Source organism: Chelonia mydas, chromosome 5, assembly GCF_015237465.2.
Source record: "Chelonia mydas isolate rCheMyd1 chromosome 5, rCheMyd1.pri.v2, whole genome shotgun sequence".
NCBI lineage: Eukaryota > Metazoa > Chordata > Testudines > Cheloniidae > Chelonia > Chelonia mydas.
Window position 1 is genome coordinate 21,647,931 of NC_051245.2, and position 16,245 is coordinate 21,664,175.

At 41.6% G+C, this 16,245-nt stretch overlaps 1 protein-coding gene and 1 long non-coding RNA gene across 2 annotated transcripts in view; both read right to left on the reverse strand.

Moving 5' to 3' along the window:
- Window positions 1–3,747: 3,747 nt before the first annotated feature.
- LOC122465785 lies at window positions 3,748–8,597 on the reverse strand. Its single transcript, XR_006290836.1, has 3 exons — window positions 8,433–8,597; window positions 7,529–7,632; window positions 3,748–4,858 (listed from the first exon to the last, which is right to left on the reverse strand). It is a non-coding gene; the product is annotated as an uncharacterized LOC122465785 (long non-coding RNA).
- A 4,838-nt stretch (window positions 8,598–13,435) lies between these two features.
- CPLX4 (complexin 4) overlaps window positions 13,436–16,245 on the reverse strand; it is a 32,273-nt gene continuing 29,463 nt past the window's right edge. The window contains exon 3 of the mRNA XM_037903167.2: window positions 13,436–13,899. Coding sequence (XP_037759095.1) covers window positions 13,672–13,899 — 228 coding nt within the window. The 3' untranslated portion in view covers window positions 13,436–13,671. The remainder of the gene's footprint in view (window positions 13,900–16,245) is intronic.

Consider the following 16,245-nt stretch of genomic DNA (forward strand, 5'->3'; position numbering starts at 1 on the left):
CCCTTGCACCAGTGATTTCTCCTGAGAGGGCGGAGCTGTGAGTTTCATGCAGCAAAGCTATGTTAATGCAATCCTTCTTTACTTGTTTTCCAATTAGCCTAATTGAATTCAGATTGCTTAAAAGTGGGCACCAGAGACGTTTAGCTTGAAGGGATGACGGCCCTGAGCTCTAGCGATCCTATTAGCGGTAAGAATGCAAATCCCAGGTGGAGTCCCTTTAGCAGCAGCAGCTCCCATGTGACAGACCCCTGCTAATCTGCTGTCTCCCCGGGCCCGCCCCCCCCACGTAGGCGGCCCCCTGCGGGCGGGAAATGGGGGCGAGAACGTTGAGAGAAAGATCTTAGAGCAAGATCATTTATTAATTATTGGTTTCAGAGTAGCAGCCCTGTTAGGCTGTATTGGCAAAAAGAAAAGGAGTACTTGTGGCACCTTAGAGACTAACCAATTTATTTGAGCATAAGCTTTCCTGAGCTACAGCTCACTTCATCGGATGCATACTGTGGAAAGTACAGAAGATCTTTTTATACACACAAAGCATGAAAAAATGGGTGTTCACCACTACAGAAGGTTTTCTCTCCCCCCACCCCACTCTCCTGCTGGTAATAGCTTATCTAAAGTGATCACTCTAGTACTCCTTTTCTTTCTCCTTACAATGTGTATGATAATCAAGTTGGGCCATTTCCAGCACAAATCCAGGTTTTCTTTCCCGCCCCCCCCCTGCTGGTAATAGCTTATCTAAAGTGATCACTCTCCTTACAATGTGTATGATAATCAAGGTTTCAGAGTAGCAGGGGTGTTAGTCTGTCTTCGCAAAAAGAAAAGGAGGACTTGTGGCACCTTAGGGACTAACCAATTTATTTGAGCATAAGCTTTCGTGAGCTACAGCTCACTTCATCGGATGCATGCTGTGGAAAGTATAGAAGATCTTTTTATACACACAAAGCATGAAAAAATGGGTGTTTACCACTACAAAAGGTTTTCTCTCCCCCCACTCCACTCTCCTGCTGGTAATAGGGGGTCTCAACCGGGCACCGCCCGTCAAGGCGCTCACAACTAGTGTCTCTTTATGACATTCTTTTGGACTTGCCGTCTCTCCGTTTTTCGCACCTGTAAAGGGGAGACGTGTACCTACCTCCAGCCATGCAGAGAGTGAATTCACGTTTGTGAAGCGGTGTTAGGTGCGGTGTAAATGCAAAGCTGTAGTAAGACTCCTGCTGTCCAGATGCACGAATAAATAAGCAGTACAAGAATCATTTGGGCTGGGTTATCAAAGGACTCTCAATCTCTTAAACTCCTTGGACAATCCCAAGCTTTATTTCTAAAAAGCCCACCAGTGCCACAACTTTCAGGGTGAGACACAGCTAATGAAGATTACCGCCTAAGACTGCAATGCCTTTAAAATGGAGCAAGGTGCCAATAAGAAACATAGAATAGACCAAAGCAAACCAAAAGCTGCTACTAGAGGGGACCCCTTGGAGGCAGGGACTCTCTCATTTTGTGTCTTGTGTAGCACCAAGTAAATTGTGGAGTTTCACATATAATACAAACAAAGACAATAAAACATTTCACTCCCGGGCTGCTATTCAGCCCAGTGCAGCTGAAACACACGTGCATCGTGAACTGCGCTCGCTGAAGAGGTTAGATACCCCTTGTAGGTTACTACACGTGACCTGGGAGTAGGAAGGACCAAGCGTAACTATATGTTGTGTGTGTGTGTGTTACCTCGCGGAGGCTTCTAGGCACTTCCTCTATATAAACATGAAATAAGAGTAATCATTTCTCTGAGAAATAACAGGGGCGAGGGGGAGCAGAGGTGAGCGACACAGGGCTCAGCCTTGACTCCCCCTGAATGAGTTTCAGTGGGGACTCGGAGGAATGGACTGAGTCCCACACGCCCAGGGCCACCTCCACAAAGCTCAGACACCTGCCGATGCAAGGTGAACTGGCGGAAATGTAGAGGGCTTGGTCTGCGTTGAGGATTTTCTCCCACGTTTGCTCGAGCACCTGCGCAGCGCCATTCATGGGAGCATCGGTGCAGATCAGTCACAGCTGTGTTTAAACACCGTCATCCAGACAGGCTCAGGTCCACCCTGCCCCTTCCCCCATTGTTACCACCAATGGTACCCGCTGGGGCTTGTGCTTCTGATTTATGCAGGTGGGATGGTTGAGCTCTTTTTGTGTGTAAAATCAGTTCTGTTCAGAGCTCTGCCACTGGCCTACTGAGGGACCTCAGCAAGTCACTTCACTTCCGTGCCTCAATTTCCCCACCAGAAAAATGGGGATATTACTGATGCTTCCCTCCTTTGTAAGGCACTTTGAAATCCACAGATGAAAAGTGCTATTTAAGAAGTGGTGTTATTAAGGAATTTGTCAGTTTTTACTGGTAATAAACTGCTAGATTCCCCGTGAGGCAATTTAAGACACTGATTCTTCAAAGATGTGCACCCATATTTAACCATCTCTTGCCCGTGATCTCACTGAAGGCAGTGGACCTAGTGCTCACAGTTACTGGGGCAAATAATGTCTTCCCATATTTGACTCGTGCATTACAAAAACAACAAAACCCAAAAAAACTCCTGTCCATTACCCAGAAACTCCTCCCCGTCAGTATTTGTCGAGGTTTGTAAATGCTGTTGAAGAAAGTGGTAAGCTAATTTCTGAAAACGCGAGCCCTTTAACGAGCGGCGCATGAGGTCATCATCTTTAAGTGACAGCCCGGAAGGATTTACTGGCCAGGCCCCTTGCTTTTCATTCTCTTCTGGCTTCTGCTTTTAGATTTTTTGCTAACCTAAGTCCGGCTGGAAATCTCAACCGATTTCTCCGCAAAATGCACAAGTCCACAAGTCCTCGGGGGTGTTTTTTGTAGGCAGCACCATGCCTCTTTCAGCAAAGTGCCATCTCTTCCGCATACAATTTTGAAACTTGTCTCAGATAAGTGATTTGATTCCCAGAGGAGCTGAACACCTACAGATTCCAGTGGAAAATCAAGCCACTTACTTAGGGGCCTAAACGTAGATCCAGGTACCGAATATTAGTCACCCAAGTTTCAAAATTCTAGCTGGTGTGTTTTTGTTTTAAGTCCTTGGCTTATCTTTTAAAATGGTGCATAGAATAATCGGATCCCTTTCAAAAGGCATTTTAGTTCACTTCACTCTTGTTAATATCAGCCCTGGGACAGCACCCATTTGCTTTGAATTTTTATATAGCTTCCCCCAACCTCCATAATTCGGCACAGATCACCCATACGTTAAAAAAGACATTACTTTTTAGTAATGCGGGACAGCGTACAGCGAAAAGTCTTTTCTAACAGTGACTTCTGTCATTACACTTCAAATCTATTCGCTTCATTCAACCCTTAATTTTTATGGAATCTCATTAATCACTTGTGTAGTGATTCCGTTTGTACTTTCTCCTTTGACCCTTTAAACTGTGAAAATGCTGATCCTATATGTACTGACGAATTTAATTAGCTGCTTGAAACCACTAGATGCTTTCAATAAGATTTTCAAGATGTTCCGGTCACGTTTTAATTCAAAGGTCAAATGCTTTAGATGTGTTTACTGTGGTGTTTTTAGATAAGGTAATTTAATCTGCAAAGCTAGACAAAGGTTTGGAGGTAGTATCGGGTTGATGTAGGAAAAAAATACAAATGGAGGCATGGACTGATCACCAGAAGTTAAAAGATAAGTTGAAATTGGGCTTGTGACTTTTTTCCCCCCTTGGTGATGTAGAAAAGCAGGCTGAAACTTTTTAGCTTAACACAAATCTGTTTTATTTTGTTTTGTTTTTAACCTAAGTAAAAACATTCTGGAAAAAACTCTGTGGGGACTGGTGACATGATGACACCACAAGAGACAAACTCAAGCAAGGGGGTGGGATTTTCAAGCAGAAAACACATTAAACTCTGATGTCTAAAGTACTCTTTGGAGAAAGGGGGTCTTTATTAAAGCTTATCCTCACCCCTTCAGTTAAGATGTGAGTACTCACAATACACACCTTCGAGATGTCCCAGAAGCCTTTCAGAAAAAGAAGGGAAGAACAAAACTTGATATTCCTGCTATTTTCTAAGGTGAAAAAGCAAACATACACCCAAAACAACCCCCCCTTTTGGGGGGAAGGCCCCATGCTTGTACCTGGCTTAGAGGAGAACCATATTATAATAAATCCAGTTATTGGCAATCCATTGCAGTTCACCTTCGAAACAATAATTGCCCAGAGATACAACACAATGGGTGTCACAGTTACAGGGCTAGCTGTACCACTGCCCCACTCTGGTATCTCCAAATGCATCTTCCCGGTGCCAGACCTCATGTCTTCACCTGTTCTGGGATGGAATTTCACAATTCCTCCACTCTTAGACCAGGCCCTGGGGCTATAGTCCCCTGTGGATCCACCACGCTTACCCACCAGATCTGACAGGGCGTGGCACCTGCAGTTCTTCCCTTCAGGAGCCTGTGTCCACAGGTAAACACAGTGACGAGACAGCCTTCTTAAACTAAAAATGTTGTTTCTTTTGTAGTAAGAACAAAGCATTTAGGGGAAAAAAGGGTTTAAAAACCAAACAGTTGATACCATCCCCTTATGGTAACTTAGGCAGGCCTAACTTCTTCAGACATGCCAGCAAGTTCCTGTCTCTCAGTCTGGTTTCCCAGAACAGCTCTTCACTCCATTAAGAGACACTCTCCTTTTAAACAGCCAGAGTTCTTTTTTTGTTCTGCATTCTTGAGCTTTGGGCCTTCTGGACAAACCCAGCCTGTAGGCTCAGTAGGAGATGGAGCCAGGATCCTCCTCTGGCATTGTCCCTCAACAACGCTCAAGTGGCTTATCTTGAGTCATTCTTTCCTTTCCTGACAGTCCCCTATTAAAATTAAACCAATATATTCATACAGTGAATATCTCAATAACCAGGTCTACACACAGTATTCATAAATTAATACAGAGCAGCTTCAATTGCATCGCAGTTGATTAAAAAACTTAGAAAATATACCACATGGAACTACCTTATACTAGATGGTGAAGTTAGTTGCATGGATCTACAGAACTTTCTTATCACTAACTCTATGATCCCATGGTCACAGGCACTGGGAGCCCTTTTTTTAATAAGGGGATTCTGAATTAAAACTAAATGGCTTGATTCAACACTCAGGAATCTGTTGGCCAATAGCTGTGGATACAGTGTAAACATGGCAAAGACGACAAAGCAAAAACCTAGGCTGTCAGGTTTTTGTAAGAGTGAAAGACGACTTTCTGGCCCAAGAACTTAAACAGTCTTTAAAAAAAAAAAAAAATCACTTGAGCCTTCATTTATACCCTGCCCAAACTCACGCATGTGCTTAGTTTTACTATTATTAGTAACCCATTGGCTTCAGTAAGAACACTTGTAGTGCAGCAAAGCACAAGTGAGAATTTGGGGACATAACCAGCTTTCACATCCTTGGTATCTAGGCTGTTATTCTCCTAGTTATTCAGTCCTCCAGACTTCCAGTCTTCTAGGCGAGACAAGAATGGACTTTATAAAACAAACAAAAAAAAATCAAATCCAGCTTTTTTTAAAATGGCACGAGTCCATTCCTCCCCGCCCCTTAATATTATATAGGAAACACAAAAAAGGCCCATATTAACATCTGTCAACCTAGGCATGATCAGGGTCAAATTTGCATTACATATAGGGCTAATTTGGTGGAAACAACAGGTTGTGCCAAATCAAACTATGTCTTTTTACAACCACACCCTTATATACACCCACACACTTAAGTCTTAGAGTTCAAACACCCTGCTTTTCACATGCACATATTGCACAACTTTGGCATTAAATGGACTAGCCCATTTGTAAGGAATTAAAAATAATTTGTTTAATCAAACCCCTTCAGGCATCTATCACTATAAACAGAATAACTATAGTGGTGGAAGAAGAGATATACTATTTACTATTCATTAGCTAATTGTAATTTGTTATAAACAGGGTAGCTACCAATTTATGTAGAGCCCCATACACAGCTTAAAAGGAAGGACCTTACACCCATTCCTTCAGCAAAGGAGTGATCACCCTGTGGTGTTATTTCATCTCAGCAATGTGAGTATAAATGTAGCGTTAATTAATTTCTATACATGCATGTTTTAGTTTTATCATAATAAAATTTTGAATTTCATCACTCATTGTGTCACTAAAGGTTCTTAGACTGAATTAAATAAATTACCTGTAACCAAATCAAGGACGGAACCTTAGGCTTATATTATTTTTAAATTTTGCATCTAAAGATAATAATGAGAATATCCAAATCATAGTTTACAATATGGGGAGCCTAGCACAATGGGGTCTTGAACACGGGCTGAGGCCTCTGGATGCTTGCACTTCTGCTCAACAATGATGCAAAGCAGTGTGGACTGACATGTTCATTTTCATCATCTGAATCAGATGCCACCAGCAGAAGGTTGATTTTCTTTTTTGGTGGTTCGGGTTCTGTAGTTTCTGCATCAGAGTGTTTCTCTTTTAATATTTTTGAAACCATGTTCCACACCTCATCCCTCTCAGATTTTGGAAGGCACTTCAGATTCTTAAACCTTGGGTCAGTGCTGTAGCTATCTTTGGAAATTTGATATTGGAACCTGCTTTGTCAAATCTGCAGTGAAAGTGTTCTTAAATCAAAGAACATATGCTGGGTCATCATCTGAGACTAACATAACACTAAATATACGGCAGAATGAGGGTAAACCCATGGAGCAGGAGACATACAATTCTCCTCCAAGGAGGACAGTCACATTTAACGAATGCATTTTTTTAAACAAGCATCATCAGCATGTTCTCTGGAATGGTGGTTGAAGCATGAAGAGGCATATGAATGTTTAGCATATCTGGCACATAAATACTGTACCTTACAATGCCAGTGACAAAAGTGCCATGCAGACACCTGTTCTCACTTTCAGGTGACATGGTAAATAAAAAGCAAGCTGCGCTATCTTCCGTACATGTAAACAAACTTGTTTCGCTTAGTGATTGGGGACAAGAAGTAGGACTGACTAAACTTGTAGGCTCTAAAGTTTTACATTGTTTTGTTATGGAGTGCAGTTATGTAACAAACAATCTACATTTGTAAGTTGCACTTTCATGATAAAGAGATTGCACTACAGTACTTGTATGAGGTGAATTGAAAAATTATTTTTAGAGTGCAAATATTTAATCAAAAGTAATACAGTGAGCACTGTACACTTTGTATTCTGTGTTGTAATTGATATCAATATATTTGGAAATGTAGAAGATCAAAAAATATTTAAAAATAAATTTCAATTGGTATTCCATTGTTTAACAGTGTGATTAAAACTGCAATTAATTGAGATTATTTTTTGAGTTAATCACGTGAGTTAACTGCTATTAATTGACAGCCCTAGAAGATATTCAAAATCAAAAAATGGTTCTGCTTCAAACCCTGCACAGTGGAAACAGCTCTGAGATTTCCACATGAACTGGTTTGTCCATTTTTTTTGATCAGCGTTACTTCTATCTCTAGCAAGTGCTTTCCATGTGACTTACCTTGCCCTTGCCCTTGCCCAGGTTGTACCACTAGGTCAGGAATTGGCAGTTGGGAGGTGATTGGATGATGTATGCCTCTCCAAAGAGAAGGAACTGGTGGGAAGCTGGAGCAGATGGTAACAGGGCAACACTTAAGAAGAAGGCAATAACTCTCATCAGGGGTCAGATTGGATTGCTAGGTGGTTAGGGTGGGGCTGGGTCAGAGGCTGGGAGCGAGCCAGCTCCCTCAGTGGGAGGGAGAATCAGTTGCAGGGAGGATCAGGGTGTTGGATAGTTTTGAGAACTAATTAGTATATTCATCCCCCATGTTTGAAAGGTGGAACATTACTAAGCTCAGGTCTCAGCTGCAGCAGAAGTTGAGGGTTCTAAGCCCCCCGAAGAACAAGGCCCTTAGTTACTGGTATTGCACTGAATACAAAGGCAAATGAAGTAGCTATTAGGAGCTTAGCAATAGCTGACCTACAGCCATAGACGTTAGCATCTCTCTTCAAGAAATTTAGAGAGGAAATGTCGAGCACACTGTAATGGGGTCAGCTCCCGCCTCTCATGAATGCCCCCTCTGGTTGGGTGTGTCTGCGGTCTTTCAACCAGTCCCAGCCCTGCCATCAGGCTGTACCCCCAGGGCTTCTTCCCTGGAGGCAATGGTTTTGCTCTCTTAGCCTGTTTTGGCCCCAGTCTTCACCTGGGCCTCCTGACAGTTCAGTCCCTTTCTGGGGGTTTACTGATGTCCAATTGTAGGCCCTTCCCCAGTGTGGGGAGGAGGGCAGGCAGGCCCACCCACTACTCTGGTCCCAGCCTAGGAATTCAAAGAATAGTAGCCATGCACCACTGTGTTCCTTTAGTAAAACTATCTTCAGTTCCCTGGGCCACTTTCCTGCAGCCCCAGTCTTCACCAATACCTTACCATTAGCTCAGGGCTCTTCTAAGCTCAGGCCCAGTAGCCAGCCAAGAGCTCTTCCTTGCTCCTCTGGTCTCTGCTAGCACTGAGCTGTCCATTGTGTTGGTCTTCCCTTTGCCAGCCAGGAGCCTCTCTGCACTCTTCTAGCTCCAGCAAGGAATTGCCTGTCTCCAGCTCTGTAGCTCCTTTTTATAGGGCCCTCCTGGGCCCTTATTGGCTGCTTCCCCTGCAGCCACTCTGGTCTGCTTGGAGGACCTCTCCACTGCTTCTTCCCTGGGATGAGTATAGCAGGACCCTGAGGTCTCCAGCAGGGGGCCTCTGGGCCTAGTCCACCCTGTCACACAAAGCCAGAGGTTTTCCTTTCCTCTTTTCTACATGGCTGCTGGATTTTTAACTTCCACCTTGGGAGGCCCAAGGGACAGTCAGTTTAAACATGCTAGATGTTTCATCCCTCATCTAGCACTATAGCACCTCCTACAGTAGCCACAGGGGATGTGAGCCAACGTTCCTGTACTGGTACTTGAACCAGCAACACTTGACTCAGAGACAAAATTGCTACCAACAGCTTGATTAACTGTACAGGGTTAAGCATGGGCAACTTCCCATCAGAAGAATACATTTTAAGAGGCTTTAAATGTTCCTGTTTTAGTCTTCTTTCATGTTTATAATGGAGACACACTGCATGACACCCAGTGTATCTGTAATCAACTGATTACTATACAATATCAGAGTTGACAGTCGATTTTTCTAACTGTTTTATAATGCTGAAGTGCCCCTTCTGAGAAGCCAGCCAACATCAGACTGATGCCGCCGTGGTGTGTGTTTGTACTTGATTGACACCTGCCTGGGAGTTTGGGACTGATAACCACAACCTTAAAGGGTTTTTTTCTCTGCTTGGTGAGGGATTGAGAGAGAGAAAACCACAGAGATAGGGACAGTTGATGTGAAAGGAGTAATACAGCTGGTGGCTTGAACTACAATTACTTTGATGGGAGGGTCTGAAAGTGGGGCTACAGCTGCTACTATCTACCTTCAAAGCAACCACAGAAACAATATTATGTACGTAATGCTAGCAAAAATAGACCGGACACAATATCCTGAGTCTCTTTCTTCCCCCATAAACCCATCCCTGACATTCAAATCTTTCCTAACTGCTCAACAGCCAGGACTGATGTATTAAATACATAAACATTGCTAAAATCTCTAAATAACCTTAGCTAATAAGAGCATATTTTCTGAAGCAAGTGCTGGGAAACAAACAAAGATTTTAAATAAGATTGCCTACGTTTTCCCACTCCACACAAAAGGGTAACCAGTTTAAAATGATGAATATACTCCCCCAAATGAATACAAAAATGGCCCTTGATATGATATATAATGAACATTTGAAGCCATATAGTGCTCTCAATCCCTTTGAGCAACTGGAGTTGCACTGTGGATGGGGGACACATTGTTGATGAGGTAAAAGTTTTGGATGAACTCATCCAGTCTATTTTTTCCTGTGATAAAGCACCTAAGATATTGCTTCTTTCTTGAGCATCATATTGGAAAGCTTGAAGGCTAAATGCAAGCACTGATACAACACCTAAGCCAAAGCCTTGACATTGCTAACAAGATGGAGTGGTGGGGGAGGCGGGTGAATATATTACATTTAGAGAATCGACCCATCCTTAGAAATTGATCCTACTCCCACTCAGATGAGTGGAAAACTCCCATTGACCTGAATGGTGCAGGATCAATCCCCTACTGAGATCTTCTAATTCCTCTTTCTTACATACATGGGATGAATAAACTGGCAGCAGCCATTCACTTGAATGTTTTCTGGTTCAATAAAATGTTATACGCTGTTGTTCATAAAGCTAGTGAAGTACATTTTTATTTCATTTATTCAAGTAGGGGGCTGGAATAAAGGGGGAAGAACTTTATATTCCAAGGGGATGTTGCCCTCTTAAATTCAGCAAAATATACATTTTGTGAAAGCAAGACTTTATAAAACTAATGCTTAGGATCAATATAAATGTCTCTTCAATGCTTTTAAATTCCAGTGAAAACCATTGTGTTTAAATCAATAAAAACTTTGCAATCCAATCATTGCAGCACCAAATCCCGAAAGTGAAACTGGCTTCTTTTGATATTCAGTGCCAAGCCAAGGGATATGCAACAGGTAAAGAGAGAGCATCAGCAAAGACAGGTACACTAGATTTTAAAGGGTCTTTCACATTTAGTACCTAGGGTATGATTAGTAACATAGCAAAAGGAATGCGTGTGGCAGACCTGGTTTAAGTTGACAGAATCCCTTTAAATGTTCAATAATAGAGAAGCAGGTGTTTCTCTGTATCCACCGTTGGACTCTGAGAATGCCCAGCTACTTCCACACTATACCCACCCTCTGAAGGTCCCATTTCAAAGCAACCACATCTCCTTTCTGAAGACCATCAAACAGGAATTCCTTTGGAAATTCTCAACAAAGCTCCTTCACTGACCACGTTGTAGATCAGGGGTTCTCAAACTGGGGCTCGGGGCCCCTCAGGGGATCGTGAGGTGATTACATGGGGGGTCACGAGCTGTCAGCCTCCACCCCAAATCCCGCTTTGCAGCCAGCATTTATAATGGTGTTAAATATATAAAAAAGTGTTTTTAATTTAGGAATGGGGGGTCTCACTCAGACGCTTACTATGTGAAAGGGGTCACCAGTACAAAAGTTTGAGAACCACTTTTGTAGATCCTGAAAGATACAAGGCACTCCCTCCCCTAGGGAGTTCAGGGGGCTGACCCCCCAGAGGCCAGTCTTATCTCAAATAAACCCATTAGTCCAATATTAAAGGTGGAAGCTGTTGGGAAGAAGTAATTAAAAACTGGAGGACTGGGGGCAGAGGTGTTGAACTCTTCATGGATCTCATATCTAAAGTCCACTTTAAAGCTGCCTTTGGCCATTTCAAGGAAGATAAGCGAGACCAGGTTTGGCCTGTGTGTTCACAATGAAAAAGCGACCATATTTTAATGCATTTGTTCAATGTAAACTAAGGGGGAGGGGAGGGAGAGAGAGAGAGAGAGACATATAAACCTCTCAAAGAGCATTAATCCAGGTACACACATTGTAGAATATTAGTCAGTTTCATCCTAGTCTATCTGTCCAAGGAATTACACAGCCCACGTCACCGTAGTATTGAGCGTTAATTAGTGTATTCTTACAACAGAGAAGTGTTATTACCTCTGTTACAGGTGGAGAACTCCAGCAGAGAACGAGTACATAATTTGCTGAAGGGCACACAGGAAGTCTGTGACAGAACCAGGCACTGAATCTGATCTTGAGTCCCAGTTCACTGCCTTAACCACAAGACTACGCTCTGCACTAGCTATCGACAAGTTATCTCATAGTCCCTAATTTAATGTCTCTTATTATAGCCTCTCTTAGAAAAAAAATGCCTCATGTCTGCCAGCAAAGACTGTGCCAAGCTTGTCTCAGCGGGAAGCTGGTCATTGCATACCTTTGTGCTTTGAGAACGTTTGGGATGAAAAGGGCTAAACCAATCAAATTATGATTAATCATATCTTAGTGTTCACCTGATTACAGGACCGAATCCCAAAGACCTTATTCAGGACTTAATTCTTCCCATTTATGCTACGGTCACTCCCACTTTATATCAGGGTAAGTGAAAGGAGAAATCAGGCTCTTGGCATTTACTTCGGCTTTACTCAGGCAAGTCTCTGGTTGACATTGATGAAAGTTTTGCTTGAGTCAAGACTAAAACCTAAGGGCCAGATTCTGCTGTCACAGCAGTGTAAATGAGAAGAAAGTCAGTGGAATTATTTAGAATTGACACTGGTGTAGCTGATCAGACTCTTGTCTTGAGAAAGGAATTTAGGATTTAGCCCACTGTAAATACCTTTAAAACTGCAGGTAAGATAAATACTCGTGTCTAACAATTGCATTAGTTCTTCTTTCCTGATCTTGCTGGTTCTTTGTTCTGAGATTTATAAATAGCACATTTCATGAGAAGTAAAATATATTCTATAGTGGCTAATAATTGTAATTTAGAGTTACAGAAAAGCATGAGAAATAGTGGAGAGAAAAAAAAAACAACAGCTGAAAAAGAAACAAAGCTACTATTCGAGTTGCGCAAATCCCAGACTTCTGTCAGATTCACTGCTAACACACCACATGTGTATATAGTATAAGATGCACAACAAAGATAACTGCAGGAGTACAAGGTGACACCATGAGTTAAAAATACTCACCTGTCACTTCTGGAGATCTGGGATCTAATAACAATGATAATACTTTGCATTTCTACAGCATCTTTCACCTGTAGAATAAGTATTAAATAAAATGAATTTGGTTCTCTCAGTTTAGCCTATGCTGGATATTTATCAACATCAGAAACCCACACCATTTGGCACAAATGGCAGTCCAGGAGAGACCCACTACTGTAAGAGTAAGTTTGTGTTGTAGTTCAGGACTGAGGAGCAGTTAAAGTAATTGGAGGAAGTTTGCATTATTCATTATTCCTGGCTCTAGTGCTAGCCACCTATCTTTGACTCACCACAAAAATCACTATATTCACTCAGAGCCGTGTGATTGTGCAGCATCTACTGCAAGTTGTAAATCCATAAAGCATTTGTCCTAAGATGCAGTGTTATACATTTCAGGATTTTATTTTTATGCTTAGCATAGAGCTGGTCAAAAAAGGGAAGTCTAGTTTTGCAAAATGTGTCAAAATTTCAACATTATTTTTGTTCTGAAGTGTTTGAAACGGACCCAATTTTCATTTTTAACATTTTTTTCATGATTTATTTTTTCTGAAAACAATATCACAGTGGTTATGGACATTTTTCATTTACCAAAGACCCAATTTCTGGTTAAAAAATTGAAAACCATTCTGATACGCTTTTTGATCTTTTCAATAAAAAATTTTGGGGAAAAGGCAGCACTTTTGGCAAAAAATAATTTGACAATTTTTCATGAAAAATGTTGTTTTGGAAAATGCCATTTTTCCATGGAAAAATTTTTTGTTTGAAAAATGCTGACCAGCTCTAGGTTAGTGTGATTTAAGCAGGTACATCTCCTACATTGATTTAAATCTGGAGGTTTAGAAGTCTCTCTCTCTCGCTCTCTCATATGTACACATACTGCTTTGGAACTATATGGCATTCCATCAATTTTGCTTGTACCGTGCAGCAACTCCCATGATACAGTATTAAATTCATATGGTTTGCAAAAAACTCTCAAGCCCTGGTTTCTCGTTTACATGACACAACATTTCTGTTCAGCTGCTTGCTTTATTTCAGTGAAAGTGGCTTGAGCTTTTTCTTTAATAGTGTCTATATCCATATTCTGAATGTTCTGTAACTGTCCAAGGATAGACTCCTTGTCTTCTTCTTCTACTTGATCTTCTGCCACCATTTTCTGAAGGTCTTCTGGTAAATCCACATCATCACCAGCCATTTGTATCTGGTTCTCATCCATTTCACTCTGTGAGAAAAACAAATATAGTCTATTCCATTATGACAGCACACTGCCTTTGCTAATATAGAACCTGACCTATCAGCTATTGAGGGTGATTTTTAGACACAACAAGTGAATTTGGGCGCCCAGCCTGGCAAACCATTAAGAGGTCTGATTTTCAGAAAGTGGTGAGCACACGTCCTCTGAAAATCAGGTTCCTTTAGGGTGTTTCAAACAACACTGCCAAAAATGGAGGTACTCAGAATCACTTGACACTTTTGAAAATCTTGGTCATCACTATTAATTGTGGTGACAAGTTGGTACTCTGTGTGTGTGATCTAGCTACATAAACAACAAACAACAACATCAAAATCAACCTGTTGCAACTCCCGGAGCTAACCTGCAGTATAAACTCACTTCTGGAAGCTTATTCTTTCAGCTGTGACCTACAGATAACCATGAAGCAATATTTTTGAGGCTAAGAAGTCGATTGTACAGGTGGTCCAGAAGGCATTAGCTTTAGCGAAATTGTGCTGCTGTTTTTTTTTTTGTCGGAACGCTGACAGAATATCTATCAGATCCTGAAAACAAAGCCAATGTGTCAGTTTGCGCAGTGTAAGTGAAAGCTGGAAAAAAATGGATTTCCTCGGACCGTTGGAAAAGGCCTCCGATCAAAGGAATGGTGGTGGTGGTTGGGCTGAGGGTGGGGATTGCCCTTTTAGAATTTGGCCATTGTAATGTTATGCTGGGCTGCCACATCCCTACCCCCAAAATAGAAACTCAGTAAGTCACTTTTTCTGATCTGTTTCTTTCCAAGCTGTAAACGATATCTGCAGTTACCATACAATCAATTCTCTGGGGAAAATCGACAGGTGCGGAGGAGCACGTGGTTCAGACGAGACATCCCTTAGGGGGAGTATCTATAAATGGATATTCCCTCTGTCCTAGTAAGGAGAGGATGGAAGATGATAAAATACGGGTAGGATCTGATGAGAAACAGTCCAATGAAAAAAGTCTCATTCAGTTACATCATGTAATGGCAGACAGCTAAAAAGGGACACATTTTTAAGTGCTTATATGCCAGTGCTAGAAGTCTAAATAATAAGATGGGTAAACTAGAGTGCCTTGTATTAAATGAGGATATTGATATAATAGGCATTACAGAAACTTGGTGGAATGAGGATAATCAGTGGGACACAGTCATACTAGGGTACAAAATATATCAGAAGGGCAGAACAGGTCATGCTGGTGGGGGAGTGGCACTATATGTGAAAGTAAGCATAGAATCAAATGAAGTAAAAAAATCTTAAATGAACCAAACTGTACCATAGAATCTTTATGGATAATAATTCCATGCTCATATAATCAGAATGTCACAGTAGGGATATATTACTGACCACCTGACCAGGATGGTGATAGTGTCTGTGAAATGCTCAGGGAGATTAGAGAGGCTATTAAAATAAAAAAACTCAATAATAATGGGGGATTTCAACTATCCCCATATGGACTGGGTACATGTCATCTCAGGATGGGATGCAGAGATAAAGTTTCTTGACACCTTAAATGACTGACTCTTGGACCAGCTAGTCCTGGAACCCACCAGAGGAGAGGCAATTCTTGATTTAGTCCTAAGTGGAGCACATGATCAGTCCAAGAGGTGAATACAGCTGGACCGCTTGGCAATAGTGACCATAATATAATTAAATTTAACATCCCTGTGGTGGGGAAAACACCACAGCGGCCCAACACTGTAGCATTTAATTTCAGAAAGGGGAACGACACAAAAATGAGGAGGTTAGTTAAACAGAAATTAAAAAGTACAGCACCAAAAGTAAAATCCCTGCAAGATTCATGGAAACTTTTTAAAGACACCATAATAGAGGCTCAACTTAAATGTATACGCCAAATTAAAAAACAAAGAACCAAAAAAGAGCCACAGTGGCTAAACAACGAAGTAAAAGAAGCAGGGAGAGGCAAAAAAGGCATCCTTTAAAATGCAGAAGTTAAATCCTAGTGAGGGAAATAGAAAGGAGCATAAACTCTGGCAAATGAAGTATAAAAATATAATTAGGAAGACTAAAAAAGAATTTGAAGAACAGCTAGCCAAAGACTTAAAAAGTAATAGCAAAAATTTTTTTAAATACATCAGAAGCAGGAAGCCTGCTAAACAAACAATGGGGCCACTGGACGATCGAGATGCTAAAGGAGCATTCAAGGACGATAAGGCCGTTGTGGAGAAACTACATGAATTCTTTGCATCAGTCTTCACGGTTGAGGATGCGAGGGACATTCCCAAACCTGAGCCACTCTTTTTAGGGGACAAATCTGAGGAACTGTCCCAGATTGAGGTGTCATTAGAGGAACAAATTGATA